Here is a 25,458-nt window from a genome sequence, read left to right on the forward strand (position 1 = left end):
GTTTACACTATACTATTTTTTCTTTGACCAAGTTTTCCAGCAAGATTTTTAATGAAACAGTTTTTGTGGACATCCAAGGGAAAATGTTATAAAATATTATTTATGGATGTCCAAATCACCAAATTAATTATGACCATTAATACTTGGTTGTATTTTCTTTTATTACAATGATTTAGTTTTCCACTTTTTTAGTCATATTTTTGTATAAATAAAGGTTCACCCGAAATAAATAATTAAGAAATTCTCATTCAGTTTCTCTTTCTCTCTTCATCTTCTTCTTTTTTTTTTATCCTTATCTATTTAACTAGGTAGGAGTTATGTGCCGAGGCACGTAAATATTAGTTTTAGGTAAAGTTTAATTTTTTTTCCTTCTTATTTAGATTGTATGTGAAGGTATGATTATACGAATGATTTGTTTTAGCAAATTAATATTTGTGCTATTATAATTGGTTGGTAAAATATAATTAGGTATATATAAATCATAATAAAATGATACTTATTATTTACTTCTAGAAAATTGGGTATATGAAATACTTGCATACAATACTCCATGTAAATCCATAGAGAACAAGTAAATAGAAAGTGAAAGAAGCTCGACACCAAGAAAAGTCTTAACACTAAATAAAATAAAATTACTGTAAAAAAAAAGGGTAACTTCTGCCTAATCTTCCATTGGTTCAACTGCTTGAATGGTGAACTGATTGTACTTTGAACTCATTGTTCGGTTTGCATCTACGTACAACTGAATTCTCCATTTTTTTGCTGATAATTGCTTCGTAGTTTTTTGGACAAACAACTTATGTTTCTGTAAAAAAAATGATTAGTTATAAGTTTTAATGTATTTCTATGTACGAAAATGTATAAATTTTACATATTTATTTTTTTATAGTTACCTCGTCCGAATATGATCTTAATTGAACTGCAGTACATGAGAATATGTTTTCTGCAACATCACCGAACATCACAGCATCTAGCAACTCTGTACCATCGTCGAGTTGTACATATGTCCTTGCACTAATAATTTATACAGAATATGTAACGGTTAGTATGAATATGCAAGAAGTTCAAATATTAATTTAGTTATAATGTGCTTACCGTGGTGTAGGAAGACATCTTTTTCCGCATTTTGGATTTTCACAATTTGTTTCTTCGTTGTCGTTGTAGAACATAAGTTTCTTATTACAAAAATCACACGACATGTAATAAAAATCTTGGTTGATATTATTTAATATGATTTCAGCTTCAATCCAATAATATGCTTTCTGCAAACAAACAAAAAAACTACATATGTAATAGAATTCAATATTATATTAAGTACAAAAAAATCAATGATTTTTAATTAATTCAATATTATTAAGCTCTTAAAACACCTAAAACAAATAAATAACTACACTAATTATACAGTCTGAATTGGTTAGTAATAATGAAATGGGAGCAATGACAATCGAATATATAAATTTATTTTTCTTGTTCTAGGCTGTTAAATATAATAACCACTAACAAGTAATGTGAAAATGAGTTCCAATACAGGTATGGGTAGGTGATTAGAGTACATATCAGTCACAAAAGTAAGTGGAATACACCAATAAAAAGACAACCCGACCAAGAAAAGGCACCATATTTGTACTGATTAAGCTTAAATAATTGTACACCATCCAATGTGTTGGGTTTTATGCCCTAAATAAAACTCATTTCAATATAATCAGATTTACTTATTAATATAGATCAGAAATAACATTTAATGTTGCATGGTTCACATGATTTATTTCATGATTATATGTACATAATGTATAAATTCATCTGAAAACCCTTTTCACATACTTGATCCTGTTTATCGTGCCGTCAACACATTGGAAAGTAAACATGACTATGTGAATAAAGTTTCCTAGATTTATCGACATGTGGTTTTACCGATATGATAATCTACAACAAGAGTTTACTTGTATTTGGAGAAATACTATGTTCTTTCCAACATTGCACAAAGTAAAGCTCAGGTTGGATGCATGGAGTATGCATCGGAAGGGACCGATATTGAACTTTGACTTAGATTTAATTAAACTTACCGTAAAATCTATTCAAGTCAATATCGCCTAGTTGATCCTAGATCAAATGTTCTTAATCCTGTTATGATTAGGCTCAATCTTGAAAGGCTATTCGTGTTCTTTGATTTGTTAGTTAAGCCTACTTTTAGGTCAGAGTGATACGTACATTTTGGGAACACGGTAGTGCAATTGAGTGGGAGCGCTATCATAAACATGGAATCTATAGCTTCTATCTGGCGAATAGTAAGCAAAGGATAATCTCCTTCGAGCTTGACCGAACGAACATAAATGGTGGAGTACTCATTTCACATAAACTGAAATATCATTTATACGGGGTCAAGTGTTTTAAGGAATAAATACATTGTAGGGTGTAACGGTAATTTAATCCCTTTACAGTGTAGATCATTCATATAGAGGATCATTGATCACATTAGGATTATAACAATGGATAACTAATGATGTGTCTATATGGTGGAACATATAGAGCGTTCTATATACTGAGAGTGCAATTCTAAGTTCTATGCGTGGATTCAACGAAGAATTAATAAGTTAGTGAATTTTAGTGCTAAATTCTTGATCTACTTATTGGAAGCTCGGTTATATAGACCCATGGTCCCCCCACTAGTTGAGATAATATTGCTTGTAAGACTCATGTAATTGGTTTTGATTAATCAATTATAATTCACAAATTAGACTATGTCTATTTGTGAATTTTTCACTAAGTAAGAGCGAAATTGTAAAGAAAGAGTTTATAGGGGTATATATGTTAATTATGATACTTTGTATGGTTCAATTAATAAATATGATAAATGACAATATTATTTAATAATTATTTATAGTTATTAAATAGTTAGAATTGGCATTTAAATGTTTGAATTAGAAAATTGGCGTTTTTGAGAAAATCGTATTTTTAAAAGATAAAATCGCAAAATTGCAAAAAGTGAGGCCCAAATCCACTAGTATAGGGCCTGCCACTTTTGTAGGAAATTTAAACTGATATTTTCATTATTTTAATGCCAAATAATTCAAACCTAACCCTAGTGGAATGCTATAAATAGATAGTGAAGGTTTCAGGAAAATTACACTTAAATTTTCTATTTTTTTCTTCAGAGAAAAACCTGAGCCTTCTCTCTCCCTATCTTTGGCTGAACCCACTCTCTCTCTCTCTTCCTCATTGAGATTTCGAAATTCTTAGTGTAAGAGTAGTGCCCACACACAGCAAGTGATACCTCAATCATAGTGAGGAAGATCGTGAAGAAAGACTTTCAGCAAGAAGGAGTTTTCAGCATCAAAGATTCAGAGAAAGAGATCCAGTGTTCGTATATTGATAATGCTCGCTACGTAAAGGAATCAAGGGCTAGATATCCGAACGAAGGAATCATATTATTCCGCTGCACCCAATGTAAGGTTTCTTAAACTTTATATGTGTTTATTTCATCGTTTTAGAAAGTTCATATTTAGGATGTTAATAAACATACTTGTGAGTAGATCTAAGATCCTGGTAAAATAATTTCCAACAACTGGCCTCAGAGCCATGGTAATTGATTTACTTGCAAGAAATTTGGACTTTAAAACGATTGTTTATATGTTCTTTGGATGGTATCATGTTGTATTGAGTGTTATTTGATGATTGATTGATGTTTGTGAAATTTTCGAGAAAAATAATTGTAATTTCGTTTCTGGAATTATTTTTATTGGATAGTATGGAAAAAATTAAGCAAGTTAGCATTTTACAGAACTCAATTTGGATTTTATTTGAATTAGTTATGATTTTTTGAAGATTTGACAAAATCGTGGCCATATTGATGCTATGATCGCAGAACTGTCCGTACAGTTTCGAATTTTTCCTTTTTTCTTCAATTTTTCATACTTTTTCATGGAATTACCTTCCAATTTTTTTGTATGGTTTTGTGTATATACTATTACTATTCCTAATTCAATTATAATTATCATTTTGAATTAATTTAAATTTTTTTTTTAATTTAATTCAAGATATTAGTGTAATTTGAATTTGAATAGAATTAGTATTTATCTTTTTGCTTAAAAATCTATCTTATTTTTAAATTTGATTATATTTTTTTTAAAATTTAAGCGTCGTATTTTTTAAGATATTTATAATATCTTTTAAGATATTTAAAAATATCTTATCTTTTAAGATATTTATAATATCTTTTAAAGATATTTATAATATCTTTTAAGATATTTTAAAAATATCTTATCTTTTAAGATTTTTTAATTAAATCTTTTTAGATATTTTGACCATATTTAAATTTAAAATAAGATATTTATAATCATGTAATTTTAAATAGATATAAGATATTTTGCTAATTTTTTAAATTTTGTTATTTTATTTATTTAAATTACATTTAAAATTTGAAAAAGATATTTATTTATCTTTTCTAATTTTTTTATTTAATTTTTATTTATAAAATAATATTTAAAATTTAAAAGTAGTTAGCAAATTTTTGAAATGATATTTAGGTTGGTTCAAACCTAATTTTTCAAAATTGTAGGTTTAATTTTAAATTTAAATATTTAATTAATTTTCGAAATTTTTTTTTAAATTTTTTTGAAAATCCATTTTAATAATATTTCGAAATTAATTATTTAATTTAAAATTAAATAAATCCTACATCCAACTATCCAGCTAACCTTGTTGCAGGAGTATGTGGTTTTAGCTTGTTTGTAAGTTTTCAAAACCTATTATTACTTGATTGCAGATAGCCATGGTTACTTTTTGCCAGATCTAATGATCTGATGGCTCCCTTGGTCAAGATAATATGTGTAACAGGTATATTTACAATCTTCTTTCATCTGTGTATGACCTAGCAACATGATAGGACCCATCCAAAGTGTGCCTGTGTGAGCCTATGTGTTTAATTTTATTATAGATGCATATAGGTTAATGTTGCTAAAATAAATTATCATAGTTATTGATAGAATTTATTTAGGCCCATTTAGTCTTTGGGCCTATTCAATTAATAATGCCTTGTTCTTATTAAGGTTAAATTCCTCTCTTTGGGCCTTGTGTGAGAGTTGGGAGCCATAGAAGTGGGTACGATATATCCGAACCCAAGACTCCCCCTCACACAAACCACCCCAATTGTGAAGGCCCATTTGCCTGATTTGAATGACTGTACTAGGTTAATTACACTAGTTTAACCTAATAAAAATTGATTAGCAACATAATTAATTTCATTTATTTTGAAATTAATTTAAGAAAATTATAGTTTAAAGAATTTTTTATTCTAAGCTAAACTATATGTATTTTCTTGTATTTAATTAAATATAGAATTATAACCATCTAAATTCTTTCTGGAACTTAATTTAAATTTTTCATTAAATATTCTTATTTAAGTTGATATTTTGTTATCTACAACTAACCAACTTAAATCTGAATATCTTTTGAATTTCAAATTTCAAAATTAAGTTGAGGAATTTTAGGCATTGGTTATTAAGAGTCTTTAGATATTTTTTAAGTTAATATCTTTTCAAATATTAACTTAAAATGGAATATTTTCAAATTAAGTGGTTATAACTTAATTTTGATATTTAATTAAATTTAAATTTGAAAAATATTTAAGTTCTAGATTTTTTCTAATACAACTTAAATTACATATTTTTTCAAATTTTGTGGAAAAGATACTTAGTCAAATAAGATATTTTCTAGATAGTTATTTCTAGACTTCTTATTATTTCTAATATTAAATAGGAAAATATTATACATTGTGAAATTAATTATTTAAATAATTAATTTTGGTACAATTTATTTTAAGTATATTTTTCCTAGTATTAAACTAGAAATTAATAATTAAGCCTTCTCTACACTTAATTATTTATTTCTTGAATTTAATACATTTAATTAATTTGAAAATTAAATATCTAAGTTGATTTTTATCATCATACTTAAATATTTCATTTTCATGACATTTAATTAAATAGAAAATTATTTTTAGTTGAAATTTAATTTTTCAACTAAATTTAAATAATTTTCAAAATATATTTTTTCTTTATTTTATTAATCAATTTTCGAAATTGCATTTCTTAAATGCTAGAATTTCGAATTTTATCTTGAAAAATAGATTAAGTTGTAAATTAATTATTTTAATTAATTCTTGGATCAACTTAAATCAATGATTTTTTCATTTATTGATTAATTTAAAATAAATTGAATTAAAGTACATTATTAGAAATTGAATTAATTAGTCAAAGGAAAATCTAGATAGGCGATATTTTTGCTTGAAGTATTTTTCTAGTGTATTTAATTAAATAGAAAATTAATATTTAAGTTGATTTTCATCATCATACTTAAATATTTGAAATTTTTCTTATATATTTAATTAAATAGGAAAATTATATTTTTTGTTGTAAATTAATTTTATTGATTAATTTTGGGCCAACATTAAATTAGAATAATTTTTCCAGGATTTATTTTTTATTTAATATGCATTTTTCGAAAATTGTATTCTTATATACTTTAATTTTTCGAAATGCAATATATATTTATAGAAAATTAAATTTGAGTTGTAAATTAATTTAAATTAATTTTGTAACAACTTAAATATTTTTTTTTCTAAATATTTATTGGAAATTATTACTAAGATGGAAATAATTCATGTTATTTTCATATCCATCTAAGTAAAATTTATAAATATTAAATTAAAATTTATATTTAGAATTTTTCATTCTAAATTGGAAATTTTAATTAAATAAATATATATTTAAAATAAATAGAATAAATAAAGAGAATAAAAGAAAATACAACTCACTTTAAATAATGAGCTTGATTATTATTAAGATATTCGATCTCCATTGTGGGTTTTACACCGCGTTTGTTTTAGTGAGTAATCCTCCCTAATGGAGGAACGTTCATTAGCAATTTCGCACCGTTTAACCTCGCATGATAAGTAGTTTGTAAGTGTTTTGTATGGTATGGATCACCCTAATGGTGGCGACCATACTTGACTTGCAAATTATGAAACAATGGTGGAAGCTCATAAGATAGAATTGCCTTGACTCTCGCCTAAACGGGACAACGCTGAATTCCAATCTTGATCGAATAAAAGGTTGCTAGAATGTTTAACATTTTAGATGAGCTGACAACTCTATTCAATGAATGGTAGCTTTGACTCTCGCCTAAACGGGACACTGATATCAGTTTGTTGAAAACCTTGGAAATTATTTAGGATTGTATGTTTTAATATTTTCACTTGTCATTCCTACTTGCTATATGCTTATAATTTCTGAATTGTGTATGAATTTATATTGAACCATGTTATTTTCTGTTATTAAGTTGTAGTTTAATTTCGAATCTTCATTGTTGGTCTAACATGTTTGTTTTTCTAATGAGATAAATCCCTAATGGATTTTCACCATTAGACATACATAATAGTGTAAGATCTCGAAAGATAAATATTGTATATGCAACATCTAGCTGTTCATCAATTGATGACACCTTAGACTAGTATTTTTACAATATGAAACAAGAAGATTACATAAATAAGATTACTTTGTCTTTCGCTAATCGAAGCATCGTTGGATTCTTATTTATAAACGAAATTATCCTAATTCTTCTTAGCTTATTCATTTCGAATTAGCTCCATAATATATCATTGGATGAATGGTCTATAAATCATTTCATGTCATTATATTTTCTCTTAAGAAATTAATTGACGCTTATGATTATAATCCCGAAATTCTATTCCCAATTGATATAAATCCTCAATCTTAGAAATCTCCTACTTGTATGAACAAATCTGACTTAGAGTTTGTATTAGTAGTGGTGGTCCAAGATAGAATTACTCATAATATTTGGTATAAATTTAAGTCTTTGACTTTAATTTTAGAATCCAAACAGAAATTTTATTATATTTCTAAATTCCAGAATACAATACAGTTACACTTTCTCAAGTGTTTAAATATCCATCTTCTATCAATGGATTAAAACTGTATGGAATATGAGTTAGGTATTCTGGGACCAGGATCCACTTGCAGTATTCTAAGAACTCTTTGATGTAACTAAACCTATGTCATCATAGACACTACCACATTTTTTTTAATCTATGGCATTTGTATCTTGTTCATAGTGGATTTGACAAGATCAATCTCTGCAAAGAGTTAATATGCCTATGTCCACTGAAAGTAGTTCATCTCATTCGCAGATGGATGTACATTCAGGGGTGGATATGAGTTTTTCGTTGTATTCTTAAAACGATCACTCTAGATTATACCTTATGCAAAGAAATTTGAAATGTTTGAAAAATTTCTTAAATTTCTAGCAATGGTTAAAACCATTAAGGTAAGTGGTTAAAGATCTTGCGAACTGATAGGGGTGGAGAAATAGTTAGTTGATATGCAGTTCAAAGATCATTAAATTGATTTTTGAATTATATCCAAACTTACCTCCCCAAAAATTTCGAGTTGCATATTGATGATTAGTTACTAGTCGTTGCCTAATTCCTTCTATGGTAATACAATTTCAGAATGATGTAATGGTTGTATACTTAATGTAAATCATTACTAGATTCATGGATGGCCTAATCAAAATCTTAAGAAAAGCTAGAACCATTAACCATGGTTTGTTAGCTATTCTAAGTGATTAGGGGTGGACCATCCCATTGTCAATAGATAAGAAAGTGTTTGTTCAAACAAATACTACTTTTCTAAGAAAATGACTAAGTCTGAAAAACAAGTAGCAAATAAAGGATATATTTAATTCTTGATTCCAAAAGTGTTCTATCATCTTATATAACATATGATGATCCCACTGCCTCTGTTGTCTTGTCACAACCGAAGAGGTCAATACCATTTAGTTTTCTTCGACATAATTCACGGTACCTTGTCGTAGTGGGAGAATTTCTAGGAACTCACCTTCTTATGACTTGGGAGACACTAGTGATTAAAATCCATTGTGATTTTAAACAAGTAATGGAATGTCAAGATAAGAAACTAAGAAGAAAGCCAATAGAACTATGGTTTAATCCATTCACATGGAGTAACCTTAAGTTTTCTATTACAAGGACATAAAAGGAAATTTACGTTTATAAGTCTATTCAATGGACTTAACAAAACTTCCTGTTCCTAGTATTATAGGTTTGAGTTTATCTAAACCTATGGCTTGTGGTATACCTGGTAATTACTTACTCTAATGCAAGCAACTTACTTTAGTAAGATGCTGAAGCATTTTCTTTCTAATGGCAATCTATAGAAGCTTCACAACTTCTTAGGTATAGATTTTATTTATCTAAGGAAAAGTCTTAACTATTCCAGAAAAGATAAAGCCATGAAAGAATTTCTTATATCAACAGTGAGAGGTCTTAGATATGCTTTTGCATGCCTTAGACCAGACACCTACTGTTGAGTGGGAGTAATAAGTAGGTATCAGATTAATCCAGGAGAAGAACATTGGAAGACAATCAAGTAAATCTTAAGATAAAGAAGAGGAACTATATGTTAGTCTATAAGGGTGTGTTTAAAACTCTTAGACTACACCATATCAGATTTCGAAATTTGCCTTTGTGCTAGTAAATCTTTCTGATAAGATGGTGATTACTCTGGGGGTGGAATAGTGATTTTGGAGAAGTGTAAAAACTTATCTGAAGTCTCTAGGTCTACCAGAGAGGGACTGAATGTTAAAGCTGCAGGAAAGGTACTTATTCAGTCTAAGGAAAGTTCTATACATCTTTGGCACCATTCCAAATTGCCTTAAACTACTAGTGTTAATTTCCTGATTAACCAAAAGTAGTTGCCAAAGGTATAGAATCTAGTATCCCAAGAGAGTAAACATATAGAGAGGAATTTCACATTATCAATGATTTTGTGATTAAGGAAGAGTAATAGTGGAGAAAAGGTTATGGTTAATTCAACCTTTCAGATCCTATTACGAGGAGTTTACTACTACTACACTTGATTTGTATATCAAGGTGTTGAGATTATTTGAAACGCACTTTTGGTTTTATATTAGTGCAAGTGGGAGTTTGTTGGGTTTTATGCCCTAAATAAAACTCATTTCAATATAATCAGATTTACTTATTAATATAGATCAGAAATAACATTTAATGTTGCATGGTTCACATGATTTATTTCATGATTATATGTACATAATGTATAAATTCATCTGAAACCCTTTTCACATACTTGATCCTGTTTATTGTGCCGTCAACACATTGGAAAGTAAACATGACTATGTGAATAAAGTTTCCTAGATTTATCGTACACATGTGGTTTTACCGATATGATAATCTACAACAAGAGTTTACTTGTATTTGGAGAAATACTATGTTCTTTCCAACATTGGTTAAAGTAAAGTTGTTGGATGCATGCAAGATGCATCTAAGGGACCGATATTGAACTTTGACTTAGATTTAATTAAACTTACCGTAAAATCTATTCAAGTCAATATCGCCTAGTTGATCCTAGATCAAATGTTCTTAATCCTGTTATGATTAGGCTCAATCTTGAAAGGCTATTCGTGTTCTTTGATTTGTTAGTTAACCCTACTTTTAGGTCAGAGTGATACGTACATTTTGGGAACACGGTAGTGCAATTGAGTGGGAGCGCTATCATAAACATGGAATCTATAGCTTCTATCTGGCGAATAGTAAGCAAAGGATAATCTCCTTCGAGCTTGACCGAACGAACATAAATTGTGGAGTACTCATTTCACATAAGCTGAAATATCATTTATACGGGGTCAAGTGTTTTAAGGAATAAATACATTGTAGGGTGTAACGGTAATTTAATCCCTTTACGCAGATCATTCATATAGCAGGATCATTGATCACATTAGGATTATAACAATGGATAACTAATGATGTGTCTATATGGTGGAACATATAGAGCATTCTATATAACTGAGAGTGCAATTCTAAGTTCTATGCGTGGATTCAACGAAGAATTAATAAGTTAGTGAATTTTAGTGCTAAATTCTTGATCTACTTATTGGAAGTTTCCTATATATGTAGACCCATGGTCCCCCCACTAGTTGAGATAATATTGCTTGTAAGACTCATGTAATTGGTTTTGATTAATCAATTATAATTCACAAATTAGACTATGTCTATTTGTGAATTTTTCACTAAGTAAGAGCGAAATTGTAAAGAAAGAGTTTATAGGGGCATATTTGTTAATTATGATACTTTGTATGGTTCAATTAATAAATATGATAAATGACAATATTATTTAATAATTATTTATAGTTATTAAATAGTTAGAATTGGCATTTAAATGTTTGAATTAGAAAATTGGCGTTTTTGAGAAAATCAGATGCAGAAAAGATAAAACTGCAAAATTGCAAAAAGTGAGGCCCAAATCCACTAGTATAGGGCCTGCCACTTTTGTAGGAAATTTAAACTGATATTTTCATTATTTTAATGCCAAATAATTCAAACCTAACCCTAGTGGAATGCTATAAATAGATAGTGAAGGTTTCAGGAAAATTACACTTAAATTTTCTATTTTTTTCTTCAGAGAAAAACCTTAGCCTTCTCTCTCCCTATCTTTGGCTGAACCCACTCTCTCTCTCTCTTCCTCATTGAGATTTCGAAATTCTTAGTGTAAGAGTAGTGCCCACACACAGCAAGTGATACCTCAATCATAGTGAGGAAGATCGTGAAGAAAGACTTTCAGCAAGAAGGAGTTTTCAGCATCAAAGATTCAGAGAAAGAGATCCAGGTTCAGATATTGATAATGCTCTGCTACAGAAAGGAATCAAGGGCTAGATATCTGAACGGAAGGAATCATATTATTCCGCTGCACCCAATGTAAGGTTTCTTAAACTTTATATGTGTTTATTTCATCGTTTTAGAAAGTTCATATTTAGGATGTTAATAAACATACTTGTGAGTAGATCTAAGATCCTGGTAAAATAATTTCCAACACAATGTTGATATACTCTGGCCTAGTGAAAATGAGTGTTTACCTCACCCTTAAACGTAACGAAAGGGATAGACTCTTGGAAAGACATGAAAAACTGATTTTTCTAAATTTGACTTGAGTTGACTTGACATTGTACAGTTTACACTGCACATTCTCAAATAGAAATGTTAAGGGCCACCACTTGACTCCTATAATATACTTTACACATTCTTCCCATCTCAAAAAATGGGTCTCAGATCAAAACAAAAAGAAAAAAGAATAAATGCGAATGGGTCTGTCCTGTACTGAAATGTGGAAATATATTGCCAAATTAATATAAATTATGTCCTGTGGTGTTAAATATTGATTATAAGGTAGGCTCAACATGATTAGTTAAATTCGTGATTAGATGATTAGATTTTATTGGATAATATTATCTACATAAATATTGAGTCATAAACAAGTAATGTGAAAATGAGTTCCAATACAGCCCCAAGAATAAACAACACAGGTATGGGTAGGTGATTAGTAAACATCAAATAGTATGAAAACAAACAGCAAAGAGTATAAATACATAATAAACAACAAAGAGTATAAAAACAAAAATCAAGATAGTAATTAGTAATTACTAAGCGATATATATTATACATTTAAAAGTATTAAGTAGTACTATATATTTTCTTTTTACCTGAGTTGGTTTTAATTGCTTTACCAAATCGGTAACTTCGTTGTTATTAACATATTCTCGGTTTGCAGCAGATGAATTTAGAGAATACTGATATGTAGGTGCTTGAATAGTAATATTATTTATGTCTGCTTTGTTATTTTCAGCCCTTGACATTGTAATTTAAATGTTAGCTTACTTATTAAAGTAATAAACAATCAATATTATTTAATCAAAATATGATATTTAATGAAGGTAAATCAATTTGTTTAAGAGCTGTACCATTGATGAAGAGTAGTTGCTTCGTAATTGTCAGGATTGATTTCGATTGTACTTGATTCACGGCTTGACAACGACAGTCCTGTAAGAAAATAATATTTTCAGCATATTTAAGTGTACGAAATTGATAGAAATATAATGGTGATAGTTAGTATATAAGTACCTCTCTTAGTTTGAACAATCATCTTTGTTCCCATTATTATTGGGTTGTTTCCAGTAACTTCAGACAATTTTTCACTAATATCTTGTACCAAAGCACCCCACAGAGTTAAACATATCGGGTGGAAGCTACAGCTGTAATTGAAAATAGTAATGGTAATTATTAGTTTTGCTATGTATCATAATTTTAAATCCATATGAAATTATTATGAGTGCTCCAATGAAGATTATCATTATGTATTTGTATGTTATATTATATATACCTGTCATCGATTAGATAAATTTCTTGTATGGTTCGATGTCCATACACTGTGTTCACCCCTTTTGTTGGGTTTATTTTGACAGCTACTCCTATGATATCTAAAAATTGAATGTGATGTTAGTTAAAACTTCGTAAATCATTTGTCATGTTGGTATATCGTTGGGATCCGAAGTTACCTTGTGGTGTGTTGGAGTATTTGTCAGATGACAAGTTCTTAAACGAAACGAACTCATGGACTGGCTTAGAAATTTGTTTTTCTTCTTCTTGGACTTCAACAACTTGTGTTTTTGAGTTCAGCGTCCAGCTAAAATGGTAATTTGTGCCATTTTTAAGGTATCTGGCAGGGGTTCTGTTGACACGGGCATCACTGATGTGGTAGGTGTGTAACTCATGCAAAGTGTCCTCCAAAGCTTCAATATCTTCTGCGAAAATTACTGCATCTACTCTCGTCCCCTGTGTAAAGTTTATCAATATAAGAGGAATAAATTTACCTTTGGATCAGATAAAAACAGCTTCTGATATCGGACTGGTGAACTCATGCTTGTTCGTGGTGGAAATTTTTGTAGAACTGTCATTTTTATTTTCCATCCAACTGTGGTTGGAGTGATGTCATCAACTGATTGGTGTAGAGTCGGCATCTGAAATGCACATTTAATAATTATATTTCGTTAATTGTTAATTAAATAATATTAAAAATTATTGTGTATAAGTAGCATTTCAAATGTAATAAATTATTAATGCAATATAATGTTAATATGGTAGAAATTATAATTCATATAAAAAAAGCACTTAGATTGATATGCATGAGTTTAGGATAGCTAATTACTCGGTCACTTTGCAAGTTGTTTGAAGAGATTAAAACAAGATAATGCTAATAGATGTTTTTAGTCGAGTTCTTATCTTGTTGCGAAGTTGACACAGGTCGGATCAGGACTCTAACTGTTGATGACATCTTTGCTTGTGATATTGCTACATATAACTGACTGTGTGAAAAAACAGGTTGTGGTAAATAGATCCCAACGTAATCCAATGTTTGTCCCTGGGACTTATTTATAGTCATTGCAAAACTCAATCTGATCGGGAATTGCGTTCGTTTGAATGCAAAACCACTATTTTCATCCACATTTGGTAGGAATGGTATCCTTGGAATGAACACTCTTTTTCCGATATGGTGTCCCACAACAATTTCAGCATCTATGACATTTTGGTCGAATGCCCGACATATTAAACGTGTTCCATTGCATAAACCTTCAGAAGGATTAATATTTCTAAGCAGCATTATGGGACAATTTTTTTTGAGTTTTAATTCATGTGGGGGTAATCCATTCGGAGTTAGGGTGTTCAAGAAGTCCTCCATTACCGATTGCTCAGTATTATCTACCGTCTCATCCCTACTATAGTATAGGTGGACTTCTCCTGGGAACCGTCCAATTAACAACGAATTTATTTCATCGACAAAGCTGTTCTTTGGTGTCAGTATTGCACGGTTCATCATGGTAGACACATTTTCTGGATATTGCTGAATGTTGTGGAAAACGTCTTCTATCAAGATATTTAAGGAACTGATGTCGTCATCATACGGTACAAGCATTTCATTTGGAATTTTTATTATGTCATTGACTGTGTTTGATGGCGTGCCGTTGCCCACCGACAACACGTAGTCCAAAAACAACGGATCCAGCCTAGCTCGCATGTTTTGAATTAGTCGAAATTCAGTCAAAGTAGGCCACAGGTATGAATATACCAAGCTGGAATTTATCTGCTCCTGTCTCGTTCCTTTTTGTACCACAGGTAACACCTGGCGAAAATCTCCTCCAAAAACAATTACCTTTCCACCAAATGGTAAGGTTGTATCGTTAATGTCTTGTAGCATTTTATCTAACGCTTCTATGTGCTGCTTTCGAGTCATTGGGGCCTCATCCCATATAATTAATTTTGCTGCACAAAGTAGTTTGGCCAGTGCACTCTGTTTGCTTACACAGCATGTGCTTTTTCCATCGGCATCGAGGGGAAGCTTGAAACGTGAGTGAGCTGTACGACCTCCTGGAAGAATAGATGCTGCCACACCTGATGAAGCAGTTGCGAGTGCCACGGCACCATTAGATCGTACGGCTGCAAGTAACGCCTTGTATAGGTATGTTTTACCTGTCCCACCAGGCCCGTCCACGAAGAATGCATTGCTTTTTTTTGATGAAATACTATCCATTACTGCATTGTACACTTGTTGTTGCTTAGTATTAAGTCTTTCTGACGCTGTAACATCTTCCTCTGGAGTTTCTACATTCAATTCATCGTTAATTTCTCTGGATTGAAATTCGTCATTATTAAAGATGACGTCTTCGTCAAGCAGTTGGTATGAATTAATGTCTTTTCCCATAGACTCAATTGTCGAAGATATCGACCGCAATACTTGATATCTTACGTTTTGTGTACCATTTTCTGTTTTTTTGATATCGAGTGACATTTGTTCCTCAAAATGTTCCCAAAGTTCTCTGGGATTGTTCGGATTACAGTAGACTAATATTGTTGCAAACAATCGCCTCAAACTGGAAAGCATTTGATAAAGGGATGCTTCGTGTAAATAGTCTTCTAAGCAACTATCTCTCTGTAGCAATCCATGCATTGTTGCTGCGTCACGATATGTTGGCGCCAATATGACATGTATTGTCCTGATATCTTCGAAAGATAACATGCCTTTTATGTGATTTAGCAGTATTCGCAAAAAATATCTTTCGCCTTCTAATGGGTTTGCTGTTACAATACGCCCTATTACTGTCTTTTTTTTGCGTGGAGTCCACCTTCTGTTTTGATTGTTCCAAACATAGTATTCAGGAATTTGTCTGTACAGTAACATCCTTGCATTTTCATCTACTTTATTTAATTCAAAGAATTCTGTTAACATAGATTTTTTGTAATGTTCCGAATTAGCAATGTTTGACAGGTCAGAATTTCCTCGGAATGTAACCGTATGCTGATTCTTGGGATGTAAATGCAAGCTATATACTGTTGGGGACATCTCATTTACAATAAATCCGTATATTCTCCACATTGCTTCGGGGGCAGCAATCCATCGAGCTGTCTGGAACTGATGTATTTCATCAACTTGTTGGTTGTTTGTTTCGGAGACCAAGTTGAAGGCAACACGATCATGGCCTTTGTAAATGTATTTATAGAGATACTTTACCGCCTTCACTGTAGAGCAAATTTCTACATTAATGTGGCAGTCAAATGTGACAAGGAGATATGGGTTGTAGGGAACAACCCAACGATTGTCTAATGTTGCCCCTCTGACCTTTACGGTCACACCATTATTTGAACGCCTATAAATAGGGAAACAGTCATTTCCGACAGACGTAAATGGAGCATACTTTTTTGGAAAATTATTTTTGCAACGTGGATTCTCCCCCTTCATGCAAACATTTGTTTTGTTCAAATCCCCACAAGGTCCATGCATCATGTGTTTTACAACCGCCTTGTGCAAGTGGATGTTAGAGTTTTTATCTGGAATCTCTGGTGACACGATCTCATCGAAGGATTCAGGAGCATGGACTTTCCAATCCCTTTTCAATATAATTAAAAAGTGTGCATGTGGAAGACCTCTTTTTTGGTGCTCAATAACGTAAACATATGTTGCGACCTTGCCGAATATCTCTTTCTTGAATAACCTGTCCTTTAATTCCTCTAGTTTTGCATGGAAAACTCGTGCAACCAGATCAGGTCTATTGTGGCTCTCCTCGTGTTGACATAATTCATTTGTGATTTCCTTCCAGTTTGGATTGCATGTCATCGTTAGAAAAATATCAGGTTTACCATAGCGTTGTACCAACGCCATTGCCTCCATGTATCTCTTCCTCATGTCTCTTGGTCCTCCTATGAAAGATGAAGGGAGTATGATTCGCTTCCCAACATTAGAAGCGTCTCGTTCTCCCAGCGTAATTGTGTCAACTATACCTTGATATAATTCTGTTCGTATGTGCATTTGCTGGCCTCTATAATAATCCAATCTTGAAGTCTCCATCTTGACATACATGTCTACTGCATATTGTTGTAGTAGCCGACCAGAGAGTAGCAAAATCGATCTTTCATCTTCCCGTATTCGGAACTTGAAGCAGTAATATTCACGGCACGAAAACTTTGGTTCTTTCGTTTTTTGGATTGATACTGCATCAATTTGAATTGAAGGGAGTATAATATAGTTAGATGTGAACATTGAGTGATTTGTACCTATTTATTTAAATATATATATTTATACATATTCAAGGATTGTTTACCTGCTTCTTCTGCTGCTAATAATTCTTCTACATTTGATGATCGTCGAGGGTTTGTTGTTTGAGTTTGTTCGACGGATCTTGATTGGGTTTCTCCAACCCTTTCAATCCCTTTATGCCAACCATTATCACCGTACGGAAATAACAATGGATATTGCAGTGAGTCATAACACCCGTAGTAATATTGAACTTTAAATTGTCTACCGGTATGGTTATATACAAAGATATCACGCCTTCCAATTTGGTTCTCGTTGTCATTTTCAACCCATATTGCCGCTACTTGTGAGGAAGTAGGGGCATTGAATACACGTTGATCTAGGCCAACGTCACTCCTAACATGTATTATTTGTCTTTCCAAATTTGGCATATCACCAAGTGAACGAAAGAAAATAGAGTACGGATTGATGCGAAGAATATGGATGAGTTGACTTGTGACTGTTGGGAGCATTCTGTATTGTGAATCTAATAGTCGATTATCTAACTCATGTTCCGTCTCATAGAAATATAATTGGAGATTAGAAGGACGACCATCAGAAGGAAGTAAATCTGTGATGTTGTGGTAGATTTGTCCCTGTGCTCTAAAAGTGTATATTCCATTGTTTCTTTGGCAGAGATTGTGATCATATTTAACACCCAAAGATGTGAATGCAAATTGGTTGTTATAAGTTCGAATATATGTCCGGAAATGTGCAGAATCACTTGTGTTGGAGGTTAATAATGCAAAAAGTTCATTTGGAACTTCATTTGTGGCCAGATAGATCTTTCCATCTGCACAACAGAATCCATTTGTTTCATGGATAAATCTCTTTGCTTTACAATGTATGCATATGGGGACCGACGGAAGTGAAAATGCTTCAGATGGCACATTTTGTAGCAAATCTCGAAATCGAGTGACCCTATTTTGCGATTGACCTATCATAATGAATGGTTTAATTAGGTCAAAGTAGAATACTGATATTTTGTTATTATGAATGTATACTAATATGAAACAAATATTGTGATGTTGGAATAACACTTACTTCTAGAAGTTGTTGACATAATTGTGTGGCTAATTGAGTTCTCGAGATCAACTGAATGTATCTGTGTGGAATTTTTATTAGGTGGACTGTTGAGAAAAAACCGAAGGTAAGATCAATTAGAAAAAAGAAGGCGGTGTTCTGTATATACCTGATCAAATCTCCCATTATTTTCGGAAGATGAATTTTGGTAGAGACTATTTTTACCACTGCATCCATTTGAAGAATCTAGATCTTGATAAGAAGATCTCTTGTCAGTAGAGCTTAAGTTGGTATGATGATTGCATTGTCTCTTTGATACTCTGTCACCATGTCTATCTTGTCGATCATTGTTAATATTATCAGCATGATAATACGAATGTTGCGTACTTGTAGATGTCGAATGATCATCAGTACATGGGGGTAAATTGTTACGATTCAAATAACTTGAATTAGTCGTATCAATTTGATAGTTTTTCAATACTTTTTGTTTAGCATATCTCTCTCATTGTTTTCTACGTATTTCTTCCTTCTGCTCTTCTGGCAATTCTCTATATGAGATTCTTTTAGAAGCTCGGTTGTTTTGATCTTCAAAAAATCAAATCGCAATACATAAATATTTTATGAAATTTGTGGTTTAATCTTATGTAGATTTGAATTTAAATTTTTAAGTATGGTATCTGTACAATCTTACCATCTCCATGTTGTCGATCATTGTTAATATTATCAGCATGATAATACGAATGTTGTGTACTTGTAGATGCCGCATGATCATCAGTACATAAAGGTAAATTGTTACGATTCAAATAACTTGAATTAGTCGTATCAATTTGGTAGTTTTTCAATGCTTTTTGTTTAGCATATCTCTCTCGTTGTTTCCTACGTATTTCTTCCTTCTTATCTTCTGGCAATTCTCTATATGAGATTCTTTTAGAAGCTCGTGTGTTTTGATCTTCAAAAAATCAAATCGCAATACATAAATGTTTTAAGAAATTTGTGGTTTAATATTATGTAGATTTGAATTTAAATTTTGTAAGTATGGTATACCATCTGTCATTATGTCAATCAAGGAAATGTAGGTTTCAGACGTCAAATATCATTCTACATCAATAAAATATTAAGGTCAGTATAATAATTATGATGCTCTATTAACTTTAAAGTATATATCTTTTGGTCTTTTCATTTTTTCCCAAGCGTTTTCCATTGTATATATCACAATAAATACATTAATAAATATAAATTAATATGAGTAAAACAATACCTGATATTCAAATGGAGAGTACGACACAAATAATCTAAAACGGCGATAAATGACAGCAACCTACAAAGAAGAACGACAATGTAAATAAAATACGACAATACTGTTTCATCAAGAAGACACTGACACATCCAAACTTCAGTTTATATATATATACATAGATTATATGATAACTTAACATCAAATAAAAAAGTAATATAGGGAATGCAAATTAATGGTTTCATAATGTTATGTCTTAGACAACACACTTTCCACTGTAAAAAAAATGTTATATGATGACTTTCAAGAATCTCAACCAGCAAAAAGTAAAAATATGTTTTACTTTTAGGAATCTCATCTCATTATCTGTGTTTATTTATTCACTTTTATACATATATATTCTTATATTATATATACAACAAAATTAATTAGTCCAAAAATGATCTTTCTTTCCAATTAAACATACTCACAACTTGACGCATGCACTTACGTCATACACATTTAACAACTCCTCAACCCCCCCCCCCCCCTTTTTTTGTTCGCCTAATACCCCCAATTCCAAAAGAAAAAAAGAAAAGAAAAGAAAAGTTTGGCATAGATTTTAAACTAAACTTAAGTGATCAGTTGCACAAAAACAAATTAATATAGTATTATAATGTGGCAAATAATGATACTGTTCGGTAACCTTTAAAAAAGTAATTTTTTATGTAATCATAAATCTGAAAACAACAAATCAAAATAGTTTATAGTGGCTGTTCGAAAAGGGAGAAAAATATGTTTTCACAATTTTGAATTAGTAATTCATAGATTAATATATGACTGAACATTGATATATTTTTCAAACTAACTGAACACAATTTCGAGCAGTAGTTAAACTTATCACTTAAAGGCTCCTCACCTTTCATCCGATCAAAACGAAGTGGACATACTCACACAATTGTATACAAGATACAAAGTGGGTTTTAGATTCAAATCAATACTAAAAGTTGTTTAAAAAAACTACCAAAAGAGTAAAGAATTTTACATATAACATCTGACATGAATTCAGAAGTGATTTGTAAATTTTTTTATGATCCCAAACATACGGTGAAACCTTCAGACTACATGATCTCAACAAAAACTTGTAATGCTGATTATACTACAATATTTTAATATAGACAAGTAATTTTCACAATAATAACTTAATATCAAACAAAAATTTTAATATTCACTTATATTACCTCTGCGCAAAAAATATGAATGATGGACTTCTTCAGTGTGTCACCCAAGCCAAAGGTCCTCCGCAGATGAAAACCCTCCAAAATCTCTGTTTTATAACAGCTGCATAAAATGAAAAATAGATAAGAGATTAAATAAAAAAAAAAGTGATATTTCGCAACATTAATAACATTGACAGATGGATATATAAAAGTCTAAAAAAGGAGAGGGAGATTTACTACTTGTCTGTGATTGTATGGGAGCAAAGAATATATAACAAACAATTGCTACTTATGCAATTTTGATATCTGTTTTATAACAGCTGCATACAATGAAAAATAGATAAGATAATAAATTAAAAAAAAAAGTGATATTTTGCAATATTACTAACATTGACAGATGGATATATAGAAGTCTAAAAAAGGAGAGGGAGATTTACTACTTGTCTGTGATCGTATGTGAGCAAAGAATATGTAACAAACGATTACTACTTATGCAATTTTGATACTCTGCCACTTCACAGTACAGAACATATAAATATCATCAGTCACTTACCTTTGTGCCGAACGTAAACACTAAATATTATGCATTAGTGGTCCTGAATTCCTCATATTGTACTAAACTTTAGAAAACCAATAACGTTATATATATTTATGTATATATCAAATTATTACTATTCCAACTAACAAATTAACAAAAATCCAATCATTTAATTAACCCAAATACATGTTTGATATTGAAATAAAAAATCATAAATTACCCACACAACAATAAAGGAAAGAAAATTTATAAATAGAAGGATAATCAGGTATAAAAATAGACATGTACATGTAATACATATATATAGAGAGGTGCGAATTCTTTTTTGGATTGAAAAAATAGAAAAGAGTAATGTAGTACACAGTAATAAAATAGAAAATAATAATTTGAAATGTTGGTATATATACCAAGCTTTGGTCTTCAAATAAAAGCTTTGTTGATGAAAAAGGATGGCCAAGTGTGGATTACTAACTTGCACAGGGAGAAAGAGAGAGCGAGAGAAGAATAACCAAGAAGTTTCAGAGTCCTAGATACAAAGAATGCGTATAAAAGCTTTTCAAATTAAAACTGCTTCCTTATTTTATGATGATATTTATAAGCATAACTAAAAATATCCAGTTTCTTAAAAAAAAAAAAAACAATAATTTGAATAACATTCAAATAACTTTTAAATAGGAAACATATGTATATTTATATTTATTTAATATACACGTATATTACTTTAATTCAAATTCATATTTAAACAAAAAAAAAATAACAGAAAAATCTATCTAAATGGAACATTCCATTAGATAGATTACCAGAGATGTCCACGAGGAGGAGCCACATCCAACGCAATGAATCCGCTAAGGCATTGAGCTGCGGAACCCTCTCCCACTTTGAGAATGTACTGATGGCAACAAACACCAAAATTTATAAGCAGCTAATAGCAGCTCGGAACTGACTAAAGAGAGTGAACTGAAATCTTTTTTCATAATCAAGCTTGCTAATTGGGACTTTTAAAGTTTAAAATGACCAAACTGAAGAAGTCTGCTATACCTGCTCTGGAGCAAGGTCAAATAATTTACCACCGATGGTGAATGAAACACTTGGCATGGATGATAAGCTGCTGCAATCAACAGCTGACTCGCCATTTGGACTGCGCAGCCGTTCACAGAGCTGTGATTTTAAACATTTGAGGGCATGATTAGCTTGCATCAATTCATCATTATCATGCATGTATTGATGAGTAAGAGACAACAAATATTTACCTCATTAACGTAGTTCAATATCATATTACGGTTTAGCTGATTTTGAATCCATACTACTGCCATCTCACAAGCAGTACATGGTGCACCATGAAGGCTGCTATCGTGTTTCCTTCCCAATTTCTCATCAATCACACTTTCAATTCCAAAGCTGTAAATATATATGGAAACAATTAAATTAGAAGATAGATACAGCAATCATTTGAAATAAAGTTAAATGAACTTTTCCTAGAACAGCCAGATGTACTTTCATCTCACCTAACACCTCGAGTTCCGTCAAAAGCACAGAGACCAATTTGAGAGCATATTTTTTTAGGTTGTGTCTGTAGATCAAGCCAGGAAGAAGAAGAGGAAAACATCGGATGATTTACTATAGGAGACTTAAAATGGGTTGTATGAAACGAAAATATAAAAAGCAACATTATGTACCTTCAGGGGCGGACCCACATTGTAGCGAGGGGGCAGTCGCCCCCTGAAAAAAAAATCGAGAAAAAAATGTATATGTATTTTAATTAGTTACAACATATATTTGTATTAAAAGATGATATTTATAAACATAATAGTAACCTTAGTGTAATGGTTAAGGTAGTTGGTATATAGGTTAGAGGGTAAAGGTTCAAATCCCACTAACTACACTTTATATTTTCTTTTTAAATTTATTTACTCCCCCCCTCACTTTAAATTTTGGGTCCGCCACTAGCAATCAGCTGTTTCGATCCCTGTAATGGCGAGATCTAGAGTTGGGCATTTCGTTGAAGCTCAGATATTAGAAGCCATCGGTGTTGATTACATCGATGAGAGCGAAGCTTTGGCTTTGGCCGACGAGGATAATTTCATCAACAAGCATAATTTTCGAACCCCATTTCTTTGTGGGTGTCGAAATCTTGGGGAGGCTTTGAGCAGGATTAGGGAAGGAGCCGATATGGTAAGGACTCAAGGGGAATTAACAGGTTCAGGTAACGTTTCCGAGACTGTACGGAGCTTGAGATCAATAATAAGGGAGATTAGGGTTTTAAACAACATGGATGAAGATGAAGTGTTTGCCTTTTCGAAGAAGATAGTTGCGCCTTATGATCTGGTTGCTCAGACCAAGCAAATGGGTCGTCTTCCCGTAGTTCAATTTGCCGCCGGAGGGATTGTGACACCGGCCGATGCGGCACTGATGATGCAATTGGGATGCGACGGTGTTTTTGTGGGTTTGGAGATTTTCAATTCTTCTGATCCGTATAAGCGTGTGAGAGGCATAACTCAGGCTATTAGGCATTACAATGATCCCCATGTGCTTGTGGAAACGAGCACTGGTTTGGCTGATGCCATGGTTGGTCTCAACCTCAATGAGGATAGGATTGAACAGTTTTAAGTTTTAACCATGGTTGTCTCTTTGAGAAGAGTGAAAAGTCTGAAACGATTGAGATGAATGTTTTTTTTATATATATTTTTATAAGAAAAAAGTTAACGGCGTTAAAAGAACCCGTTTAAAAAAAACTAAAAATTATTCTTTTGGCGTTAAAAAAAAAAAAAGAATCATTAAACCAAGAATTTCCCTTAAACCAAGAATTGCCGTTAGATAGGCACTTTGAGCAGGATTAGGGAAAGAGCCGATATGGTAAGGACTCAAGGGGAATTAACAGGTTCAGGTAACGTTTCCGAGACTGTACGGAGCTTGAGATAAATAGTAAGGGAGATTAGGGTTTTAAACAACATGGATGAAGATGAAGTGTTTGCCTTTTCGAAGAAGATAGCTGTGCCTTATGATCTGGTTGCTCAGACCAAGCAAATGGGTCGTCTTCCCGTAGTTCAATTTGCCGCCGGAGGGATTGTGACACCGGCCGATGCGGCACTGATGATGCAATTGGGATGCGACGGTGTTTTTGTGGGTTCGGAGATTTTCAATTCTTCTGATCCGTATAAGCGTGTGAGAGGCATAACTCAGGCTGTTAGGCATTACAATGATCCCCATGTGCTTGTGGAAACGAGCACTGGTTTGGCTGATGCCATGGCTGGTCTCAACCTCAATGAGGATAGGATTGAACAGTTTTAAGTTTTAACCATGGTTGTCTCTTTGAGAAGAGTGAAAAGTCTGAAACGATTGAGATGAATGTTTTTTCTTTTATATATTTTTTTATAAGAAAAAAGGTAACGGCGTTAAAAGAACCCGTTTAAAAAAAATAAAAATTATTCTTTTGGCGTTAAAAAAAAAAATCGTTAAACCAAGAATTCCCGTTAAACCAAGAATTGCCGTTAGATTGGTACTTTTAATATATAAAGATATTACTCTATATTATTTTATAACATAAAATTATTTTTTTTTTTCAAATATGGAATAACTTTTACGCATCTAGAGATGGTCTTCGTTTTTTTTACATATTACAGCTGTGATGAGCTAAAGGCCGGTCTCATTCTTCGTCCTTGGTAGTACCTCCACAACTCATTGACCAGTTTGAGATGTTGGTTGAGCCCGAGTCTCTCATAGATGTGCGTCCAAAGCCTGAGGCACATGAAACATTGGATTATTTAATTAAGTGGAAGAACTTGCCACCTTTTGAAGCTACTTTAGAGAATTACCAGTTTCTTGGATCTCGGACAAGATCGCCTACACAGCTAGAGTTAATTACCTTATTTACTTGGATTTTCGCTGCTTTTGTTTTTGGCATGGGTATTTTGGGGTTTGTCGTATACTTTTCGGTTAGGCCTTGAAATTGGGAAGATAATT

The 25,458-nt window shown here is 31.7% G+C and overlaps 4 protein-coding genes across 4 annotated transcripts; 2 read left to right on the top strand and 2 right to left on the bottom strand.

The window, feature by feature from the left end:
* Positions 1-469: 469 nt before the first annotated feature.
* On the bottom strand, positions 470-19,494 carry LOC115713895 (replication protein A 70 kDa DNA-binding subunit B-like). The gene is made up of 12 exons (XM_061104005.1): positions 19,219-19,494; positions 18,697-19,112; positions 18,549-18,609; positions 13,753-13,899; positions 13,438-13,714; positions 13,263-13,359; positions 13,004-13,134; positions 12,844-12,922; positions 12,586-12,730; positions 1,096-1,262; positions 894-1,014; positions 470-805 (listed from the first exon to the last, which is right to left on the bottom strand). The coding sequence occupies exons 2-12, from the start codon at positions 18,762-18,764 to the stop codon at positions 662-664; spliced, it is 1,437 nt and encodes a 478-aa protein (XP_060959988.1). The 5' UTR covers positions 18,765-19,112; positions 19,219-19,494; the 3' UTR covers positions 470-661.
* Positions 19,495-22,239: 2,745 nt separating this feature from the next.
* On the bottom strand, positions 22,240-23,104 carry LOC133031426 (aspartic proteinase A1-like). Its single transcript, XM_061104921.1, has 4 exons — positions 23,004-23,104; positions 22,749-22,896; positions 22,537-22,656; positions 22,240-22,387 (listed from the first exon to the last, which is right to left on the bottom strand). Exons 1-4 carry the CDS (start codon positions 23,102-23,104, stop codon positions 22,295-22,297), a joined length of 462 nt encoding a protein of 153 aa, XP_060960904.1. The 3' UTR covers positions 22,240-22,294.
* Positions 23,105-23,131: 27 nt separating this feature from the next.
* Positions 23,132-24,137, top strand: LOC133031427 (pyridoxal 5'-phosphate synthase-like subunit PDX1.2). Its single transcript, XM_061104922.1, has 2 exons — positions 23,132-23,170; positions 23,446-24,137. The coding sequence occupies exons 1-2, from the start codon at positions 23,132-23,134 to the stop codon at positions 24,103-24,105; spliced, it is 699 nt and encodes a 232-aa protein (XP_060960905.1). The 3' UTR covers positions 24,106-24,137.
* A 188-nt stretch (positions 24,138-24,325) lies between these two features.
* LOC133030932 (pyridoxal 5'-phosphate synthase-like subunit PDX1.2) lies at positions 24,326-25,063 on the top strand. Its single transcript, XM_061104006.1, has one exon. It carries the CDS (start codon positions 24,448-24,450, stop codon positions 24,784-24,786), a length of 339 nt encoding a protein of 112 aa, XP_060959989.1. The 5' UTR covers positions 24,326-24,447; the 3' UTR covers positions 24,787-25,063.
* The last annotated feature ends 395 nt before the right edge of the window (positions 25,064-25,458 follow it).

This window comes from Cannabis sativa, chromosome 9 (genome assembly GCF_029168945.1).
Source record: "Cannabis sativa cultivar Pink pepper isolate KNU-18-1 chromosome 9, ASM2916894v1, whole genome shotgun sequence".
Lineage (NCBI taxonomy): Eukaryota > Viridiplantae > Streptophyta > Magnoliopsida > Rosales > Cannabaceae > Cannabis > Cannabis sativa.